This window comes from Thunnus thynnus, chromosome 11 (genome assembly GCF_963924715.1).
Source record: "Thunnus thynnus chromosome 11, fThuThy2.1, whole genome shotgun sequence".
Taxonomy (NCBI): Eukaryota; Metazoa; Chordata; class Actinopteri; order Scombriformes; family Scombridae; genus Thunnus; species Thunnus thynnus.
This window is the reverse complement of record NC_089527.1, coordinates 7,975,744-7,993,898: the sequence shown is the minus strand read 5'-3', so window position 1 is coordinate 7,993,898 and position 18,155 is coordinate 7,975,744. Positions and strand designations below refer to the sequence as shown.

The 18,155-nt window shown below is 39.7% G+C and overlaps 1 protein-coding gene across 4 annotated transcripts in view; it reads left to right on the top strand.

Moving 5' to 3' along the window:
* LOC137192391 (PTB domain-containing engulfment adapter protein 1) overlaps window positions 1-18,155 on the top strand; it is a 90,780-nt gene that overhangs the window by 52,496 nt on the left and 20,129 nt on the right. For 2 of the 4 annotated variants that reach the window (XM_067603026.1, XM_067603029.1), the window contains exon 3: window positions 14,008-14,089. In XM_067603026.1, the coding sequence (XP_067459127.1) occupies window positions 14,062-14,089 (28 nt within the window). In that variant the 5' untranslated portion in view covers window positions 14,008-14,061. Of the gene's footprint in view, window positions 1-8,675; window positions 8,823-14,007; window positions 14,090-18,155 lie in introns of those variants that run through there. The other 2 variants (XM_067603028.1, XM_067603027.1) reach the window with 2 other exon arrangements.

The window sequence follows — 18,155 nt, the reverse complement described above, 5'->3', positions numbered from 1 at the left end:
ACCCGTGCCAACCTCACCTCTACCGGCTAAACTGAACTAATTTTAAAAATATATATACACATAGAAAAGTGAAAGCCTTATACTTAGACTTAAACTGAAGCTCCAGAGCTGCCTTGGTTGTCATTGTCTGTTATGTTGTTTTTACTGTAATTACTGCATTGCATCGTGGAATATGTATGCTGGTGTAGTGTCCAGTGCTTGCATACTGTAATATTCCCCAAGAAACAGTATGCAGTTCACGTACTATGGTTTCATACTAAGGTTTCGGACATACTAAAAAATATCACATATTGTTTCAGCATACTAAATTTAGTATGGAATTTCAGTTGCAGCCATATTGACATCCTTAAATATTGTAACAGTGTCAACTAAAGTTGTAACATCTTCATAATCATAACATGAAGTGTTTTGGTAACCTGACACACCAGATGGTTTGTTACACAGAACCATTTGAGAGGTTGTCATTGGTAACTGTTTGGAAAAGGGCAGTTACTTTTCAAAAAATACTTGGCAGGTGACTGGATGAACCATCTTTCTGTCACCATCTATCGCTGTCTTACCTTGCAAGGAAGCTGCATAGGATCTTCATATACATATGTCCTCAAACAGAAGGTTCCAGACGGTGAGATAATAGACACTTTAAAGACAAATTAACCCAAAATTAACTGAAAACATTGCAGGGGGTGGTTGAGCTGTGCAGAGAGGAGACATGGCATTTGAGTTATCAAGTGGGCAGAGTTCGGTCCACGACACCTCAAGAAGGCTCAACAGTGAATTCCAGCGTCCTGGAACCAACCTCATATACACCCACTCTCAGCAAGTCCACTGGCACTGTGTCACTGCTACCTACAACCCTTTTTCAACAATGCTACTTCAAAATCTACATTTCACCAAACATACTGGCTTCAAGTATTTGTAATGCTGAAGATTCATTCCCGTTACACAATACACAATACACAATATGGGCCATAATGGCTGCCAAACAACATTACCAACTTCAACAAACTAAAACCCCAATCCAACAAGTTTTAAACACTTACACTTTAATATTTATTTGACTTGTCTTTATACATCATGGAAAAGTCTGCCTAAGACACCATTATAATAGCATATACCTAACCAGTGGTGCCACTTTAGCATTTTGAGGTGAATTTCAGTGACTCAGGAGTGTGATTACCTCTATGATGCCATATTTCCAACTTGTAATTCTGCCATGCACGCTCAATATGCTGAGTAGGGGCACCGGTCTCTGGGTTAACAAAATTCATTTTATGGCAGACAGAATACTGGCCATATCCGTACTGGGAAAGCTGCCCCTTGTAGGCATGCCATTCATCAAAGAGGATGAATGTTCTGGGTCTGATATGTCATTGAATTTGGCCTAAGCATTTGCCTTGAGAGGTCCCTGAGCAGATAGAGAATGAGCCTTCTTGAATTGCCATCAACCTTCTGCATCCTGAAGATCCACTGGTGTTCATGGCATCAAGTGCTGCCACATCAGCCATAATAGTACTGAAAAGTAAAGAAAAAAGACAAATACTTTAATAAAGATTGGGCTGTATCAATTTTTTAACACATTCTTTCCACATGCACTGGGGTATACAGTGTTATTGTGCTATTATAAAAAAAAAAAGAAAAGGGTGAACAGCTGCACAATCCTCATGCAAAGCTTGCATATTGGATAGTTAATATTGACTGACTGATCCTTGTCATCTGGCTTGAAAACAAAGCATTGCTGAACAGTGCATTTGCATTTCTCCTTGACACTAAATGATAGACACAAATGTTAACATTAGCTTTCTTTTTTATTTCTCCATTTTCTCAGAGTGTATCTCATCACATGACCACCAATATGCTGTACACTCCTGAGCACAAAATATTGTTTCACTTTCCACACTTGCTGCACAAGAGCTGTCTCATAGCGCAGCATCAAAAAGTATTATGGATTGTATTGTTTTTCAACAGAACACAATATTGAAAATTATACCTTCAGCATTTTTAAATACTGCGCTATGCAGTCATATCAGAATACTGTCCTATACCTGTTGTTTACACACAGCCTTAACAAATCAAGGATATATTCTTTTCTTAATCTATTGTGTGTTTTCAAACTGTTTTTTTTGCTTTCCCCATTCAGTCCTCTGAAAATGTCTGTTCTATGTTTAAACACTGCCATCCAGTTCAATTCCTCTCCATATAAACACTCCCCCATGTCTCTTAACCATTCAATGTGACTCATTTGTACTAGCCTGTAATCTTGTCCATCAAGTTAAGATCATACCATAATTGTGACTGTTTTGTCTCACTTAGTGTATAATTCAAACTTCAACAATACACATTTTGCATTGAAATGTCAACACTGAAGAGAGATGAACTTTCATCACGTCTTCTCTATAGGAACATCAGCAAAGTTAACAACTATCTTTGGGTTGTGAGAGACTATTTTGGCTTCAGATACTTAATTTAATAAGCCTATCTAATTAGTTGTTTATGGAGCCTTTATAGTAAAAAAGCAGGTAGAGGTTTTTGTGCTACATGACTGAGTATGTATTTTAATCCAAGCCTGCACTATAGACCTAAATGTGGTCAGCACTGTGGAAAATCAACACAACTTCTCATTTTACTCTTAAACTGCAGGCTCTGCAAGTAGGAACAGTACACCATTCATAATAATTTCAAGCATTCACAGTATGTTATATGGTGAATGATGTTTGTGTTGTTTTTCAGATTCAGATTCAGATCAACTTTATTATCCCACTTGGGGAAATTGGTTTGGTCCAATGCACCAGACATAAAAGCACCATAGAAACCACAGTAAAAACAATAGAATAGCCAGTAAGACCATAGTATAATCATAATAAATAAAACACATTTGATCACACTGAGACAGAATAAAAAACAACATATCAGATAAAAACAATCCATCCAAAAACAGTAAAATACAATTTGATATAAAAGTGTAAAAGTGCTAATGCCCAGCTAAGAGACCTATTAATTAAACTTGCAAGTTATACAGGCTAATGACTTGAGGAATAAAAGAGTTCTTGTATCTACTTGTTTTGAATTTTCTTTGTAGAAGTCTCTTTCCTCAGGTCAGATTGTTCTATCCTGTGAGATTTTTTTCTAGTTTTTGGAGGATGAGTTTGGTGTACAGGCTTGTGGCTGTTTCTTGGTCAATGCCTTTGATTTTTCCTGCTGTCCTAATTTGTCTTTGCAGCCTGGCTCAGTCCTGTTTCCACATACTACCAAACACACAGATGAGACCAAAAGACAGAACACTCTGACGTATTGATGTGTAAAACATTTGTAAAATCCAATATTTTACATTAAAGTAGTTAAGTTTGTGTAAGAAGTACATTCTCTGCTGCAGTTTCCTGATTTTTGAAGTGGCACAGTTTGTCTATTTCAATTTTGTAGTATTGTGTGTTGTGACCAATCCCACTGTTTCACCATTGATTTTTGTAGCAGGCAGTGTAGTTTTGTTCCTTCTAAAATCAATTACCGTCTCTTTTGTTTTCTTCAAGTTTAAATCCAGGAAATTGTCGGAGTACCACTACCCAGTACAGTGGTGTCATCCACGTACTTATAAATGTGTGTGCTGGGTTCAGGGCTCGGCAGGCATTAGTTTCCAAAGTGAAGAGGACTGGTGAAATTACACAGCCTTGTGGAGCGCCCCTGCTTACTTTTCTGTGTGTGGATATGGCAGAATTGAACTTTACTTGTTGTGTACGGTTTACAAGACAACTGTTAATCCACCTGATCAGCTGAGAGCTGACCCCATATTCGCCCACTTCTCCACCATGAGGTGAGGTTGTATAGTGTTGAACGTACCGCTGAAGTCAATAAACACGATTTTCACAAGGCTGCTTGTTTTAAGTGTTCATAGATGTTAGTCAACATGACCAGTAGCGCATCCTCGACACCTTTAGAGGCTCGATATGCAAATTAGTATGGGTCTAGCAGAGGTGAGACATCAGAGAGAAGGTGTTTATTAATGATTTTCTCCAAGTATTTCATAGAGACCTACGTAAGTGCTACAAACCTTTTGGTTTTGTGTACTGGTATAACCAGCGATTTCTTCCATAAGTCTGGAATTATCCCACTGGAACAGTGTTGCAAGCTGTTCTGCGCAAACCCTGAGTGCCTTGCTACTGACACCGTCCTACCTGCTTGCTTTCCTCAGGTTGACACGTTTGAAGTGTTGTGTGACATCCTCTACTGCAATCAGTGTATCAACAGTTTGTATACTGTCTATACTGTCTAATGCCATGTTCTGCTGACAAAAAATCACGTCAAACCTACAACAGAAAGGATTTAGATCCTTTGCAAAAGTGAGGTCATTATCAACAGTCATGTGTTTGTTTTTTTTTTGGTTTGTAACCCATTATAGTTTGGAAGCCTTGCCAGGCCCTCCTGCTATTCTTTAAAGTAATTTTCCACTTGGTCTTTGTAGGCAGCCTTACACTCCCTTATCTTGATTTTAACTTGCTTCTGTTTGTTTTTCCTTTAGTCTTTGCTACCTCCTTCCATGAATACTCGTTTCTTCTGATTGAGGAGCCCCTTTAATTCCCATGTCACCGATGGTTTGTTTTTAGGGATAACAAGCTCCTCACAGAAACAAATGTTATCCGTAACAGTGTCTGCTGCCTTCTCCAGGTTAGCAGCACTGTCCACCAACACTGCTCAGTCAGTGGACTCAAAGTAGTGGTGAGCTTCAGTAGCATCAGGAGTCCAGCTTTTAATCTCCACCTTTTTTGTCTTGTCACGCTGCAAGCGTGGTTTGTAGACTGGGACCAGCTGCACTATATTATTATCCGAGCCCCCAAGATGTGGTAGTGCCTTGGAAGAATACATCCCAGGGATGCTTCCGTGGCAGAGATCCAGACAGGCATCATTGCGGGTGGGACGTGTGACATATTGGTGGTAAGATGGTAGGGCTCCAGATATCCTGCCTGAATTAAAAACCTCCCATTATGAGCTTTACAGCGTCGGGTGATTCAGTCTCAGCCTGGGATATAAGGTCATGTATCGTCTTGGCTGCTATGCTTGTATCAGCTGATAGGGCTATGTAAACAAGGAACAGCAGGAACTGATTTATTTCCCGTGGCAGGTAGTGTGGCCGTATTTTAAGGGCTAAGAGTTCAATGTCTTTAGTGCAAATCATGTGCCTTGTTGTAATGTGGATTGGATTATAGTACTTCTCATTAATGAACACACAAACTCCTCCACCTTTGCTCTTATGGGAGCTGGACTTTCAGTCCATTCTGATGAGAGTGAATCCATCCAGCTCCACGGCAGCGAACGAGTCGCGCTCCGTGAGCTGTGTTTTCGGTAGTGCAGACCAGGGAGGCCTGTCAGTACTCTGATAGGTAATTAATGCAGGCCCATTAATTAATTGGTATATTCATGTACGGTAATTAACGTGAATGAGTGTGCACATAAGGAAACAGCGGACATCTGAATGTTTCCCCTAGTATTAGCAAAATTGATAAATGTGAAGTAAGGTAATAGTACAGCTGCTTACAAATATACAGCCTACCTTTCGATGATGATGACGATCACCAATTGTCATTCCTCTCTTCCTCAGTCATTTGAGGGCAACAACACATACCTTCACATATAGAAAAAAAAACATAAGCAAGTTGACTTGTAACAGTGTCTTAGTATGGAATTTCATAAATATCATGTATGCACAAGTTTAGGAATAAAGTGTGTGTATGCGCATTTTATGTGCATTGCATGTGTCACTGAGTGTACCAAATAAGTGTGTATGTACATGTCACTGGTTACTTATAAATTCTGCCTCTTGTATTTGGATTTTAAAATGCTTGGTTGACAGAATAATCTGATAAGTGACACTTATCCAGGGATTATAGTGATTTCCCGCCTGCAGTATTAGGCTTCATATCAAGGTCAGTTTGGATATAAATCATTTCAACTCAACATTTACTTGTGTTAGTTGAGACTGCGTGTGATACAGTAGCGGATGGAAATGATTGCTTTCACTCTCGGCCATAGTCATCATAATTTTTTGGTGCAGTGAGTGGTGCAGGGACGCACACTAGCCATGCCAACTGAAAATACACTGCTGCTATCACACACTTCTACTTTGCATTACTGCGTAGACGGAACACAAATCATGCGGAGGCTGCAATGAAAATCCACTGAGATGTATCTTAATGAGATGTACATCCCTGCTTCTCCATCCACTCCCCACTTCCACTAACACACACACACATCCCAAGCGAGGAGTGAAATATTTGGAACGCTAAACTTGTGTAAATCTGTAAACTATACAGGAAATGTAAACGTTCACGCTGAAATACTTAGAAGTAGCAGGATAAAGATGTTTTAATCTTCTGTATGTTAATTTGTGGTATTCTCTACTTGATTTTTCTCCAAGTACATGTTGCAACTGAACATTAAATATGAAGAAGGTATGATGCCATCGCCTAGTTTCTAAACAAAGTCTGAAAACATTACTCATTGGTATTGTTTTCAACTGTCGACCTAGATCCATTTGAGTTGTTATGTCTGTCGAGCTTCTTCGCTGTTGTCTAATATCTCTTTGCTTCTATGTTAACGGCCAAGTTGAAATCCCAATAACATGCATTTCAGTGACATTTTACTCGTCTTTGAAACCCCCTGACAGCAATGCACCATAGTCGAGGCAACCGTACATTTACTGAAGACACTCACCAACAGTCCACTGAACTCACATTGGTTTCAGTTCATTTAGGTTAACCAAGAGTTAACAAACTAAATCAAGGATGAGGGTAATAGTTCACTGTCCATCACAGTCTCAACAAAGGAGTTCCTCAGCAGAGTGCCGCTCTCATGTGCTCGCATCTCTACTTTCTCTCCTCGGCGTCTGCTGCCCTCTGACAGGCTCATATTAGATCAGACATGGCCTCTTGAAGCCTGGCAACCAATCAAAAATGACAAATGGCAAGCTGTGACCATGATGATACTTTATGTACACAGATAAACACAGGAATAAATGAAAAAGTGTCACGGAACATAAATTTTGCCACTCCATCTGTGTAATTGAGCATTTTTACCTAAACTTTTCTTCCCCTTTTTTATTCGTGTGTGTGTGTTTGTGTGTGTGTGTGTGTGTGTGTGTGTGTGTGTGCGTGTGTGTGTGTGTGTGTGTAGCATAAAGGGCTCGACTTTCCCGGAAAGTGTCTGGGCCAGCCACTTCCCTTACCCCACCACAGCTGTTCATACAAGACACAAACATGAAATGATATAGGGCAGAGCACAGAAAAACCCTTAGAAAAATAAAGTGTGAACAGAGAAAGCCCAAGTCTTGAGACCCTCCCAGTTTTAAACGCTCTCTCAGGCAGAAACTAAAGGTCCGTTTGCCAACAAAAACACACACCATCACCAAAGTCCCTGACCAAGCTATATCTCTAACCAAATACCTTTTTAAAAGCACAAGAAATGCCTTCCGTCGCATTGAATGACCTTTGGAAATTGGCTGTGACCATTTTTTTTTTGGTCTTTTTAGTAGTGTGTCTTTAAAATCAGGATCCTCTCTGAAACATAGCCTCTCCAAAGTAAATTTTCCTCTGAGATGCTACATGTCACATACACAACAGCAGCTCTTTGAAGTCTGTGTGCAAATACAAAACACGTTTGGCACCTATACATTCATGTCAGTGTTAATACAGACATGAATTCATCAAGGTCCCAAAAATACGCTCATATATTTGGATGAATGTTTCCATTTTTGCTAAAGCTCAATATTTAAAATCCCCCTTTTTTTTACTACTTCCCTCATTTACTCCCTTTTGATCCTTCTTTAATAAAGTCTCACCTTTATTATGAATTTCTTTTTTCTTTTGTAAAGTCTTGTCTCAGTTGAAATTATACATCTGCTGTTCATATCAATCTTTTAAAAAATTGTTTTAACTCTTCAAAAACTGCTCGGTAGCCCTTCCTTAAGTAGCTGCTCTTTACTGAGACATCCAGAAAACAGAGTCAGACACACATTGTCCTGATTAGACCCCAGAATAACACAATTTGCATGAGATTCTAGATGTGCAGATATTAACCCACTTCACAGCTCTTTGCCCTAACCTCAATAAGCAGAGTAATTGGGTTTCTCTTTCAGGTGTTTGTCAGTTCTAACAATGTGTGTTTTCTGTGTTTTCTCTGACCTCTGCTTCTCTCAGGCAGTTCATCTCTATGTGGGGGGAAAAAAAAAAAAGGACAATTAAGGATCACATTTTAAAGCGCTATAACAAGCTGCAGGGATACAAATTTCTGAGCCTGTAGTGTGGTGAAAAAGGAAAGGGTATTATAAAGTTGACATAATTTCACAGGGAAGGCTTTTAGAGCTTTGTGTTGTGGAAAGGTATTATGACTTTTTACTTCATAATGTTTTGGCCATACTGCTGTTTTGATTGATGTGAAGAGGTTGACATAAGGCTGTTGCCAGTGCACATAGTGTGATGATGAATCACATACTGCAGTAAAAAAGGGTCAGACTGAAACCTCTGGCATGTTGGGTTTTTATAGGTCATGTCTGGTATGCCACAGTGCATCTCAGTGGAACGGTTCCTGTCGAAAGGGGTCTCTTTTTTGCACATTCAAAACTTAAAAAAAAGAATCCTTCTGGACGAACTGTGGGCGGAGGAAGTTGGGTTTGAATGTCAAGTATCATGTGTCTAGGCAAACGCTTCTTGTTGAGTTTGCAAACCCCATCATCTCTCTTTACTGCAGTCCTTAGTGTACCACCATCTGGCCCACAGCTGAAAACTATTAAGATCCGTTGGAACTTCCTTTCCACTATTCCACTCTAGTTTTGAAGGCAAGTAAGTAGCTTTTACCTCAACTCTGTTGTTGTTTGCATGTTTCTCTACATAGATCTTTTTTTTTTCTACTCTCTGTAAAGGACAGCGGTGCTTTTGCTTGATAAAGAATGAGTCAGGGCGCTGAGTTTGATATACAACAGCGAAAGCGTCAGACTGTGTGAGGGAGTCTGGCTTTCAGATTAGACACCAAGACACCATGGTTGATTCAACTGAGGAATTCTGGGACTAAATTCATAAACAGATTGTAGTTGCGATGTCTAATGTGCCGCACTCAGCCAGCAAGATTCCTGAGCCGGGGTGAGAGCACAAGTGAAGAAAACAAAGGATCTTTGTTGATTTTCTTTCCGGCTGTGGCATTATGTTGGGACCACAGTGAATGCTTCTATCCCATGTTAAAAGCCTGCTGCCTTTTTAGTGCATATCAGTCAGATTAGTGAGTGACTGAGAGGCATTTCAAAATGGAACGGTACATTTTCTTTTTTTTTTTTTTTTTAAATAAGCCTTTTTAAACATTATCTTTCTTTCCCCAAACTTGTGCATTTCCAATTAATTTTCACTTGCGGGTTGTTGTTTGGGCTGGAGAGAGGACTCCACAGGGTCAAAGTAGGACGCACTGTTTTCCAGAAAGAGTCTTTCCCAAGCTAAATTCCAAATGTTTGAGTCACTGAAGGTGAATTCTTAAACCCTGGACATGTTTTTTGCTGTGCATCTCTCACTTGTTTTGGGAGGATGATACTAGTAAGTAAAAGTGCTGGCTCGTATTTTTACTGGGAGTTCATAAAAACAATTCAGCGTACATGTTGTTTATGTACTCAAGGGGTTATACACTTAAATGTTATGGGTTTTTTGGGAGTTTTTTTGTCTCATGTGTTAGACCTCATGTATTTCTGTATCATCTTTTAACTTAGAACAACAGAATTTTATGGTTTTAATTGCTCTTGTTGTTTGTGTGCTCATTTTCCTTTTGTTATTAGACACATTCATGTTTGGGCAGTGTTTCTGGAGCAAAATTGTGTATTATCAGTCAAGTGAGTATTCTGTAAGCCAGGTATGGGTTCTGACTGTGAGGACATTTCATGTAGACAGTATGTGTAAGGACACACAAATGTGCACAGTTATGTGTTTGCACCTATACACACATTCCTCTGGTGGGGAATTGAACAGACCTGACCTGCTGCTTCCAATGCAGCTGGGGAACATCGAGGGGAGACTGAGGAAGTTTGCAGCTCAGTGTTAATTCTATGTGTGTGTGTGTGTGTGTGTGTGTGTGTGTGTGTGTCTGTGTGTCTGTGTGTCTGTGTGTGTGTGCATGTGTGTGTGTCAGGGTCAACAGATCTCCCAAGGGGCTGCTGTTGAATCACCAGACAGGAAGCTATTAAAACAGGCGAACACTGCAGCTGTCAATCAAATTGAGTGACATCACAGTCAGGTGTCAGATGAGGCACTACATTACACCACACTATGTCACAAACAAACAGAAAGATAGTCGGGCTTTGTCTGCTGCCAGACCTTTCCACTGCGGGGTTGTGAGAATGAGAGCAGTCTTTGCTTTAAGAACTTAAAGCTCTTAATAGTGACTTTTACAGCTTGATCCCACCAGACGCGTCTGCGTCATGTTCCGGCTATGACGGGGCCACTGGAGCTGATCGGCCAGTCTTGTCAATGCTCGTGATCCCACCAGACGCGCCGCAGCACGTTTCAGAAGCATCCCAGAAGCGTTTTTTAGCTCCGTTAAACATACGCGCTCAGTCTATTTTTGACAGAAGCTGCATCAAGCTGCACAGAGCAGATCGAGCTGGGCAGGAAGTCAGACACAGAAACAGCATAGAGCATCCGGTCATTTTTCAAAATAAAACATCCTGCGCAGACTGCCCATTGTATATCAACATTAAACACAATTAAAAGAGACAAATAAAGAAACCATTTAACTACGTAACCTACTTACCCAGAATAGAAGCACAGAAATCAAGGAAAATGACCAAATCAACAAAATCTGAGTAAGTCAACAAAATCAAGCAGTTAAGTTTATTAATTAGTTTTACTGTAATTACTATAGCAGCAGCTGGCTTGTCCAGAGTTAAAACGCTCTGCTTCTGACGCCGTGTGGAGGACAGAAGAAAATGGCGTCGGAGCTGGAACGCGATGCAGATGTGCCAGGTGTGATTAAGCCTTTAGGGATGTCTTAAACTAATCCACAGGATTGGGAATAGTGCCAATTAAGACATTTATTAAATGATTCTATATCTCATAAAAGAATTTGGACTTTTTTTTTTCTTTTTTTTGTCACTCATTTTACTCAGAGCAGGCCAGCTGTCAAAAACGCTTTGCTGTGCTTTTTTAAAACACTGGAACACAGCTCCATTGAGTTTATTATCATTACATTTTCTTAAATAATGTTGTTTTAGTTGAATTTCTCAGGTGCACCACACCTCTACAGTGCTGCTGTTGGCTGAAAATTACATTTTTGTGCATAAGGGAGATGAAGAGAGGCTGTCCAAATCCCCTCCATGCTTCCTGCCACAGCAGACCCACTCTGACACCTCTCTCTCTCCCTAGATTTTATATAAAAAAAACATTATGCTACTATACAAAATACCAGAAACCATCAAAGGGAAGATGCATTTTCTTAATGCAGGAAAACATATCTAACTAGCTTTGAAGATGAAGGAAACAGTGGAAAAAAAGTAGGTTCTCTGAAATGCTAAGGCTAAGTACCAAGGCCACTACTGCCAAGGTCTTAATTTGGCAGTTCAGATATTGCAGAGTAGTTTGGTGCTGAGATCTGCAGAATTCACCCTGTCTACCTTTGGTGAAATGTAAACAATTGTTACGTCCTTTTCCATCTGCTATGCAATGCAATGCTTTCAACAGCAGCTCTAGACTTGTAAATAAGGAACACAAGTTTGTCTTTTTCAGCAGCAAAGATTTTCTGTTTTGGCAGACTTAGGAATGTCCCAGTCTCCACCCTTAAGCTTGTTCCATTTAAATTTTCTCCAGCCCTTTCCAGGGCCTCCATTGCAGCAAAATATCCCCTTACAGTGAGAACCCACATATATTGTACTGCATTGTTTCTGCAAACCTCACTTCCTTCTGTTATATCCCATATATCATTATCTGCCTTATTATGTACAGTGCACAGCTATGGGCTTTTCATTTTTTTTAGTTCAAGGAGACAGTTGCTTATCATTGCAGAGCCTCTTTAATGCAAATTCAGAAATAATTGAAGTTCTGTTATGGATGCATCTTTGTTAAGGATGGTTTGTTTGTCACCGGTTCCTCCCGGCAATAAAAAAGATATTTGAGTCAATAAGCCTGACTCCATCATTTTCTAGTGGCACCTTACTGCTATTCAGCCAAAGCTAATGACCCATTTACCTCCCATGTTAGATTGATAGCATTGTTTTCAGATATTCATCCGTTTTTACCTAATTTCTCAGCCCCCTAGGAATATTGGTTGATAAAGCCTATTTTCTGAATGGCATTATTTATGTCAAGCTCATAATTGGTTTTTGTGCACCATAGATTGGCAAAGCAAAGAATAAATGTCCTCAGAGTTTGTTGCAGTGGCAGGTGATGAAACAATCCAAAATATATTACTTTTTGAGGCGAGGCACAGTGTGAACTGTGAGGTGCGCATTCTACATAGGGAGGGGGGCCTCTTCCAAAGAGCCCGCCATGTTGTACCGCCATGTTTCTACAGTTGCCCAGAATGGACAAACCAAACACTGGCTCACAGAGAGCCTTTTGCATTTTTCGTGAGTTTCATGGCCACCGTAGGTTCTCCTACACGCTTGGAAGGGGTAGGTGGGGATGGGGGTGTATTCAGTCGGTTGCAATCTGCAGCCTAACTGCTAGAAGCCACTAAATCCTACACACTGGTCCTTTAAATACTTTAATTAACACTAACTGAAAGTTGGTGCAGTGAATCATGTGAAACTTGAGATTTTAAAGAAAAATTAAAAATATTTACTTGCTAAATACTCCTCTGTGTGACTACCTACATCCCTCCATTGGATCTACTAGGATGTTCATGTAGAGCACCTACATCATTTTCATGAATAAAATCTAGTTTCTAAAAAGTGTTTGTTGGAGAGCACAGTATGTTGGCAGTTTGGTTCCTGGGCATGAGTAGGATTTGTTTTTCTAGGCTCAGGCTTCCCTTGATAAATGGAAAATGTCAGAGTTAGAAAATTTTTAATTAATTTTTGCTTAGGCAGAAGCTAATTTGTTTGGAAAAGCAAAGATTGAAAGCTGTTTTGCGCCAGGCCTCGCATATTCTCCCATAGTAAAAGAGTAAAGCATATTGATTGTGGAACAGGCTGACAGCTACCTAGGCCTGGACAGTTTGTCCTTGCAGTCCTCTAGATTGCTGAGCTATCTTGGGGAATTGATGCAAAGGCCTGAAAGCAGTCAAAGCACAGTGTCACTCTTTGGAGACGCTATGGAGGTGGACATTTTGCATTTGTAGAATAAATTGCTATTTTGTAATGTAGCACAGATCCAATGCACTGTACCAGTCACAGTGTTCAGGCATATCCAGGGAGTGCTGCTTCAGTTACAAAGAAAACAGAGGAAAAAGAAAAACTGTCTTTAACCACAACCCACATTCATCTCTTACTTTATGCAGACTATGGTAGAATCATACCAATGTTGTTTTTATGTGAGATAATTTTATTACACGCAAAGTTTGATGCTGGCCTCTCCTATGATGACTAAACTTTATTGCATCAGGTTTTAGTTTTTAAGTCTTGTAAATGTTTATGTCTAGTGTATTGGTGATAGAATTGAAGTGGCGCTCGGATAGAAACACACACACAGATTAGAACACAACATAACATGGATTAAGATAAACATTTTTACTTGCTTTTGATAGAGGACACTATGTTGTTAAAGTCTGCAGTACACTGAGGTACTTTATTATCAACATCACAAGGTTAGAAATAAAGACAGATGATAATACTGATAATGAGGTCCAGTGGTAAACAATTGTAATGCAGAAGGGCTGGGATTTTAATTGGAATATGTTCTGACGGCTGAACATTGCCTCACTCTCAGAGGGTGGGGATTTTCACAGAAAAAATAAAAAAAAAACTTCAGACTTTCAGCTTTTTAGACTCTCTGCCTTTTTAGTAAAGGCTTGAGGTCAAAACCATTTTTAACTCGTTTCTCTCTGCTGCTTCTCCAGGTGGAATATTGGCAGATACACAGAAGGGACCTCGCAGACGCTACATTTTCCACTATGAACCGCGCCTTCAACAGGAAAAAAGGTAAGCAGAAATAGCTAATGCTGACATGGAGTGAGAGAGATACGCAGTTGTTTCTCTCACTACACTGACTTTCTATTGCTACTCTGCTAATATAATGCTGAACGTTTTCGATGTGTCGCACCATCTGAGTATCAGCGAAACTCATTTTAAATGTTATTCTGTTCCCGAACTTGAATAATGAAAAGAATTTCTCCACAAGCCAAGGCAGAGAGATAACAGAAGCCTAAGAGTTTTTTTTTTTTTTTTTTTTTTTTTTATCAAGATGGAGCACTCACTGTTACTGTTTTGCTTTTACGATCACCAAGATTTACAGTATTTGTCGCTACTGTGTGTATTTGTGATGCCAGAGACCAATTCTGTGAATCTTGCACAAAAACTGTTGGTGAATACCCCACATCTGAATTGGAGGATCGGTCTTCTCGGTTTCAGCCATAAATCATTATTTTGGCAGGACTATAAAGTCTGCACACTGAAAGCTCCCAATGAAAAACAAAAAAAAAAAAACCCAAAACTGAGTTACGTTTATGTTTAGTATTTTTGGCCGATGAAATGATTCTTTTTTTTTTTTAGATGCACTGTTTGACTTCAAAGGCTGCAATAAAGCAGCCAAAGCATAAAATTATTCATAAAGCTTTGAAGGACAACAAAATACAAACAGAGTACAACAAACATTAAAACTAAATGGGCAACAAGCATAACAACATAAACATCCCGCCCTGCATGTGAGTAAGTGTTACACAGTTAAAGAGATTGCGCAACACTACAGAGTCTTGAGGTGACCCTGCCCAAATGCGGAGGAGGGGATATTTGGGACTGCAGTTTGCAAAACAGCTTGATGTGTTTACCACCATCTGTCTCACTCTTCTGGTGTGAATCAACAGACCTGAAGAAGCCTTGGACAGTGTTGAGGAAAGTGTCCGGGGCCCAGGTGGTGCGCCGGGCTTTAATGATATTTAGGTGTCATAATTCACTTTTTCCCATTAGGTCCTCTATTTTAGGAGCTAAATATGGTAATCGGCGAGGGCAAATACTCCCTCCTCACTTTATATTAGACTCCCCTTTGATTGCATAATATGGAAATGCAGCTCCATTCCTTTCATTTGAACTGTTATTGAATTTCTGTGAATATCAGCAGATACTTAGGCTGTACGTTTGTGCTTGTCTGTGCATTTATTGTGATGGTATGCTGGAAAAAGTAAATTATAGTTGGTAAAAGGCTCGTTCTGAAAGTTAGCTTTGCTAGTAGACAGATAATGAGGGCCCCTGCAAAATGGAAAGACTTTAAAATAGATAGTAAACTGTTCTCTCAACAAACGCTCCTAGACAGGCTAGCACACACTGTCCGTTTCTTTATGTTGCACTGAAAAGGGTGCATCCAGTCACCCATCTGCCATAAAATTAAAGCATTCTCACTAAAGGAAGGAAAATGGTTTTCTGACCTCCATCATACAGTCTGACATCTACACACCAACAGATGTCTGACCCTCGAGCTTCTTTATAGATTTAATTTCTGCAACACTTGTTACAGGCTTTCTGTGGCACACGGTGCCAAAAGGTCCACAGCAGATAGTAAAATGAAAGGTTTTTTTCCTCCCATGAATATCAAGCATTTCTATTTAAGAGCATGAACCATAGTATTTTTAAAAAATATATATCTGGAGCCATTTATGTGTATGAACAGTGTATTTTTCTACTTCAATGTGTGCTCTATAGGCTTCAGTAACTATTCCAAGTTTCCTGTTGCAAAAGAAACTGAATGTTGATGAATAGCCTCAAAGTTGATCCTCCAAAGATTTCATACAAATATTTGAATGGAAGCATTTGTATAAGGATTAAATTTAGTTTTTGAAACAGCGGGTATCTTGAACTGTTTTTAATGGAAATTGGAAGATGAGGAAGATAAGAGGATGAATAGCGCAATCGCTCCTCTGGGGAGGACTTTAAACCATAACACAGAGAACAGGTTCAGACCAGCCTGGTAGAATTGAGATTGTCTCATTATACAGTGATCTGATTCCTTTGAAACCATGCCTTTTTCAATTTTTCATCTTATTTGTTTACAATTGTGGATGAAACATTGTCATCGATCTAAACTATCATCTGATATGCAACATTTCATTTGCAGCTGACAACTTCCCACATGGGCTGAACAAAGGTTTTCTTGCCAGTGATGTCACTTTAGTGTAAATTATTCAGTCTCTGCTGAACTCTTAATATGTGTAAAGAACACAGTTGCATTTGGCTCACTTCCATTATCATTATCATTTTTTTTAAATTTATTTTATTTTATACACCAAAAAAATAGTCAACGTACAGTCCAACAGGTGTATAAATGTTCAACAGTTTATGATTTATTTATTAATTTTTGCACCTGTCCCGACTGTCTCTGCTGCTGCTGGCTGAGAAAGTGAAGGCTGGCACTGACAACAGATCAACTCCGCTGATTTATCTCCCGCTTTATCTCTGTGTCTGGCTGTGTTTTGTGGATGTGATCACGTCTAGCAGGTAATGCCCACAGGGATTTTGATCATTTTTTATCTCCTATCTTTATTGCCCTGTTCTCCTGGACCTGACTTGCATTGAATAGTTGAACTCTACGAAATTCACGTGTACCTCTTGGAGAGCCATACAGCAGCTGTTCAGAAAACCTAACTCATTTAACATGTTATGTACCAGCAAGGTAGCCTACTCTGACTTGTGCTTTCGTGACTTGGAAGTTGACAAGCTTGTGGGTACAGTATAGTATTTACAATAGTTGCCAGTTTACTCGATACGCCTAGTCACGCATTTTTCATGCAGTCAATTTTTTTGAGAGGTCACAGTTTCACAACGCATATGTTTATGTTCACACCAAACCAAGTTGTCACCAGTAATTATCAGCTTTGACTTCTAATTATAAAGGAAGGAATGTCTGTCTGTCCATCTGTCTGTATGCGTGTCCTTCACGCATCTCGACAACTGTTCATCCGAACGACTTCAAACTCTGCAGGTGTATTGCTGAGGATCCTAGGAAGTGCAGTGGTAAGTGTGAAGTTGTTTGGATTAGTGGTTCTCGATCTGCTTCTTCTTCTGCCTGTGGAGTCAACAAGCAGAAATACAGACAGCGCTTCTCTACCATTACAACCCACATTGTGGTTTACATCTGTAGTGATAGTGACTTAAAAACATTTAAGAGACTTAAACTCTCCTACTGAACTGTGTACTGCGAACAAAACTTGGCATGTACTGTACGTTCAAGACTTACTCCAAGATGTCTCAGACACGTTTTGAACAGGCACTGCAGTTTATCTAACTAAAAAGCAAGGAATCTCTGTGTGTCTGTCTGTCTGTATGTATATATATGTGTCCTTCACGTATCTCGGGAACCATTCATCCGATCAACTTCACACTTGACGGTTGTATTGTTGGGGACCCAAGGATGTCCGATGTTGAATATGGTGCATTTTGGACACACGACATGTTAAATATTAATAAACTTTGACTAAACAAGCGAGCAACTCTCTGTGCCTGAGTGCAGCAGGGGCTGTTTGATATAAACACTGTCACATCACAGCGGGGCGGGGCTTCAGGGCTCTGACTTGACTTCACACTTGGTGGGCGTGCTGCTGAGGACCCAAGGAAGTGAAGTGTCGGGTGTTAAGTTGTTTGGACATGTGACACGTTTAATAAAATTTGAATAAACAAGTGAACAGCGAACCGCTCAGCTCCATGTCTGGCACACCTTGGCACCAAGGTAACTAATGCAGTCTAATACAACAGCCCTGCAAGAAATGAGTGAAGGTTATAATGTTCAGTTATTGTTTTAGAGAGGTGTTGATTCAACTTTATGGTCACTTTGGAGGCTGTAGTTTGTTGTGTTGTTCAATTGTAATGTGTCAAACTGAGATGTGTTCCTATTATTTGGTCTACACTTATGTGGAACGTGGACTTAATTTCATTGCAGGTCACTGTGATGTGCTGCATCATATCTGACCTGATTGACTGCAGTAATAAATATAATACAATACTGTCACACCAACAGAAGCCTAACTTTAGTCATGTTAGTGCAGAAGAATAGCCTAAATAT